This window comes from Gigantopelta aegis, chromosome 15 (genome assembly GCF_016097555.1).
Source record: "Gigantopelta aegis isolate Gae_Host chromosome 15, Gae_host_genome, whole genome shotgun sequence".
NCBI lineage: Eukaryota > Metazoa > Mollusca > Gastropoda > Neomphalida > Peltospiridae > Gigantopelta > Gigantopelta aegis.
The window spans coordinates 15,242,860-15,247,618 of NC_054713.1; the positions used below are offsets into that span (position 1 = coordinate 15,242,860).

At 35.5% G+C, this 4,759-nt stretch overlaps 1 protein-coding gene across 1 annotated transcript; it reads right to left on the reverse strand.

Moving 5' to 3' along the window:
• Positions 1 to 2,811: 2,811 nt before the first annotated feature.
• LOC121389627 (14-3-3 protein beta/alpha-1-like) lies at positions 2,812 to 4,515 on the reverse strand. The gene has a single exon (XM_041521268.1). It carries the CDS (start codon positions 4,409 to 4,411, stop codon positions 3,638 to 3,640), a length of 774 nt encoding a protein of 257 aa, XP_041377202.1. The 5' UTR covers positions 4,412 to 4,515; the 3' UTR covers positions 2,812 to 3,637.
• Positions 4,516 to 4,759: the final 244 nt, after the last annotated feature.

Here is a 4,759-nt window from a genome sequence, read left to right on the forward strand (position 1 = left end):
TAACAATGATTTTGCTTTCTATTCAGGATTTCATTTTGTTTATCTGGCTTAAATATCAGGGCCGTAGCAAATGAATACTTGGAACGACCATGGAAGGCGCAAGACATTAGAGAGTCTGCGGGAGTTGGTGGGGTGGGGAAGGGAATTGCCTCCCAGGAAATGTTTAAATCTAGAGGCTCTGAAATACCATTCTGCAGCTATTTCAGGGAGGTTATATACTTAAAACATCAATAACCAGTATTTTGCCCCCCCCCCCCCCACCCCCCTTACGGCCCTGAATATTAAACACACCTGGATGATCAGTCCTCAAAACTGCATATACAATGTATCAATTTCTAAGTGTCAGAAGTCTGATTGGGTTAACTGTGTTTACTAATTTTAAATACACTGTATTTTTTTAAAAACCTATCCGAAATTCCACTGCCAAATTTAAGGGCACACAATTTCATACACAGGAATGTTGTTTGTGGTGAAATGCAAAGTTTTAAACAGTAAATTGAAGCATTGCCCATTCTGATTACAGAATAACAATTAAAATAAAATTTAGAATGCATTTCACTAAAGGTGCAGACCCTAGTTTCAACTCGTAAAAATGGACACTAGGTTGAGTTCATCTACAAAACTTTAACGCATTTGGATAAAGTTCTAGCACAGTGAAAGAAGAGTCTGTGACCGTAAAACTTGGAAGAGGCATGTGCATTTTTAAAAATAAGAAAAATGCATTTTGTGGTATTAGAAACAACAGGATTGCCAGAAACACTTCGGTTTTACGAAAATAGATAATCTAAACAATAAAATTTAAGTAATGTTTGATTTCAGTGATCATAAACAGCTCTTAATAGTGAAAAATAAGCTGTAATAGTGAAAAATAAGCTGTAATAGTGAAAAACTAGAGTCTGTCCCTTTAACAATAATTAAGTAAAATGTATGTATTACTACAAGCAATTCTCTCAACAGTTCAATAACAGAGTAAAATGTCTGATAATTTTCTTTCGTTATCATTTACACTAGGTAGTCTATTATTACTAGCTTGGGGCATCTGTAAGAGATACAAAAACTGATTAAAAGTACACGGATAAAGATTTGGCCTTGTACAGTGCAAGGTAGATGATCATAACAAATAGCACAAATGTAGTTGTCATTTACAAGAATAGCACTGTGATATCAGGGTTCATGTGTGAGACAAATTTTCCCCAATTACCACCCTATCAAGTGTCTGCATTTTGAACTTGCTCGCTGGATTGTTTTTTTTACTCAATTGCCTGTATTTTACAAAATTGGAAATCTTACTGAACAACATAAATACAGAATACTAAACTAGCTTGCTCGTCGTACCATTTTTATGAAATGAGTAAGTTTTGGTATCGTGAGTCAGATACCAACACTGTTCACGAGTTTCATAAAACTAGTATGACAGGCAAGCTAGTTTAGTATTTTATTTATTACAAACCAACTGCAAACAAACCGCAACGCAGAAGTCAGCCAATGTCAAGACCTACTACACATTATTTTTCTACGAATTGGGTCGGCAAGTAATCTATGTCATGCTCACATCAATATTACACACGGTAGATCTATATTAAGTAATTGTTATGACATGAGCAATATCTTACACTGATGTGTAATAATTACAAGTATTCGTGTGTATATGTATACATAAACACAATTCTGTGATATTTGAGGCACTGAGCATAGATGTTAGCATCCCATATATTTTGCTATTTGCATTACTGACAAAACTTGTGATCAGAATAACTTCAAGGATTCGAGTTGCCATTATTTACTACCATCAGGGGAAATCAAGCAACTGTTAATATCAAACCCTGTGACAGTTGTTGAACTTTATACATTAAAAGCTGCAATCTCAAATACAGTGAAACTTTAAAGACCAGACCCTCTGTAAACCAGAATTCCCTCAAAACCAGACGTTTTACAGAATATCTTCCTAAACACCAGGACATAAATTAACATCTCTAAACTGGATCTCTCTTAAAACTGGACATTTGTCTTGGTTCCTTGGGTGTCCAGTTTAGAGGGGTTTCACTGTATCTTCAAGCATTAAGAATATATGAATGTATGTAGATCAGATCTATGGAAATTAGACAAAACATGTGGAATTTTGGTTAAGTACACGGTTACTTTGCATCACCCTTACATTCATAAATGGTCAAATGCATTCAAGATATCTACTAAATAAGTATACAAAATATTTAGCTTATATATATATATAAGAAAAACCAAGTTTAGTCTTCATATAATTAATTTATGAAACAAATTCAATTTATAAATCAACATTATTTCACCAACAAGCAACTTAGCAGGAAATAATTTGTGTTGTGATTCACCATGTATTAAAGTTTTAGACAGTTTGATAAGATTCTAAATGCTAAAAAGTGGCCAATTAATTTTCAATAAAGTAACAATTGTTGCTATTAAACTAAATTTGTAAAACAGATATCCCCTGCTCAGATGTGCAAGGATTTATTGATCTCATTCCAATGCTAGCTCTGTCACTCGCCAAATTTGCCAATTGCAAATTTTAAAAACCACTGTTGAATTTTATTTTAATTTGGCGAAATAATTTCATGTAATAATTGATATTTTGTTAGTAAATAACTGTGTTTAAGCGAATTTTTTAAGTTTAATAGACAATTTGGCGAAATTTTCTGGTCAACCAGAGCTAGCCCTGTATTCCTAAACAATTTAATGCATTTTATTTTGATTCTATGTTCACTTAAGCAACCACCGACTACCAAAGTTATCGAAGTCTTGTTGTATCAAATATACATATTAATAAGAAAACAATGAAGCTACAGGTCAGATTTATTATGGTTCAACATATACGGAACACATGACAGCTGCAATATGTGATTTTACAAGCACTACGAATAAAAATGGAAATTAAAAGGTGGGCACTTGAATCTGTAAAAAAAACTAAGTCAATATGTTCCATTACCTAGATGACATACAAATTTTCAATAAAATTACATTGCTATAATTCCAACAAAACTATCCTCACAAGTGGTACAAATATTAAGATATACACATACATGTATACATTTTGGGAAGAGAGGGGGGAAAATGATATGAAAAAGTGTAAATATAATCTTGATGTCCACAGCTGGCGTAATGGATTTTTTTCTTCTTTCCAGCACAACAAAACAGCATATTAATATAAGACATGAAACAGTAAGTTTCTTCAATCTTATGACAAAAAAAAAATCACAATCCTGCAGTTGCTTTGCGCAAATGTATTAGTTTTAAAATGTTCTTCAATGAAAGCTGCCTGCGCACCCTCAAGCACATACTGAATAACTGTCTGCCCTGGAGCATAGGATCAAACCCAGAAATCGCCATGTTAATGGCCTGTCAGATCACAATACCTTCAAGGGGCTTCTTTCCCTCATGCATTAAAACAGGAAGCATTCTGGTAGAACAGAAAGAAGAATAGTAATGCCTCCAAAGTCGGCGGCTATTCCAAGCGCTTTCGTGGCTAGTTTATAGTACTACTGCGAAAAACATTTTCCTTGTGAACTATATTAAGTCATATTGTCACATGTGTTGATGTCCGTCACATAATGTCCGTCCCTCTCTTTTTCTTTTTTTTGAACAATTATTATAGTTTATAGTTTATAGTCTAGTCTTGGGCTTCTTGTTCATTATCTGCTGCGTTGTCAGATGTCCACAGTGTGAGATTATCCCTTAGCAACTGCATAATAAGGGTACTGTCCTTATAAGAATCTTGATCTAACTCATCAATCTGGCCAATCGCATTGTCGAATGCTTCTTTTGCAAGTGAGCACGCCTTGTCCGGCGAGTCGAGAATTTCGTAGTAAAACACTGAAAAATTAAGTGCCAATCCCAAGCGGCTTGGATGCGTTGGTGGCATCGTATCACATGCCATTTTGTAAGCGGCCATATAGGCGTCCTGTGAATTTTCTATGACACTCCTTTTGGCGTCATCTTCAGAAAACTCTGCGAGGTACCGGTAGTAATCGCCCTTCATCTTCAGGTAAAACACATTGCCATCAGGTTCTGTGACATTTTTAATTAGATATTCATCCAAAAGCTGGAGAACTTCATGACAAGTTTTGTTTAATTCCTCCTCAATCTTCTTTTTGAATTCCTTGGCGGCCTCCTTCTTGGCTGGGTTATCCGCTTTCGTTTTCTCAATCATACAGACAACTCGCCACGACGATCGACGAGCACCTACGACATTTTTGTAAGCCACGGAAAGAAGATTGCGTTTTTCGGTAGACAACTGCTTATCCTGTTCCGTTACCTTTTTCATTGCCAGGGCCATGTCGTCGAATCTTTCGGCCTGCTCTGCCATTTTAGCCATCTGTACTAACTCATCTGTGGTTTTACACATCTCTATGACCTTCGACGCTTTTTCCCGATCACCAGACATTTTCAAAGATTAATGCTTACTTCCACTTCCTTGGCAAATTTCGGCTTTTGGGTGGGAAGGGCTTCTGCAGTACTTTCCAAAATGGCGGATCGCTAAGGAATGGGGTTGCCTTCGTGTTATCGATCGCAAAAATTCCATCTACTGCTGTGGTTACTTCCCTTCGCATGGAGATAGATTACGTTACCGTCTAGACTTGCTCAGCGTTTTTTGGGTTTTTTTTGGGGTGTTTGAGTTTCATTCCATTGAATTATTTCGAACTGGTTATTTTACGCTTGCCGTAACTTTTGGAAATAAAATAAAATATATATTTACTTTTTAAAAAATCAAATCAAAATAAACAAAAGTAAA

Bases quoted from the DNA above. Each gene is read 5' to 3' on its own strand.
- LOC121389627 (XM_041521268.1), bottom strand. From the start codon at position 4,411: ATGTCTGGTGATCGGGAAAAAGCGTCGAAGGTCATAGAGATGTGTAAA.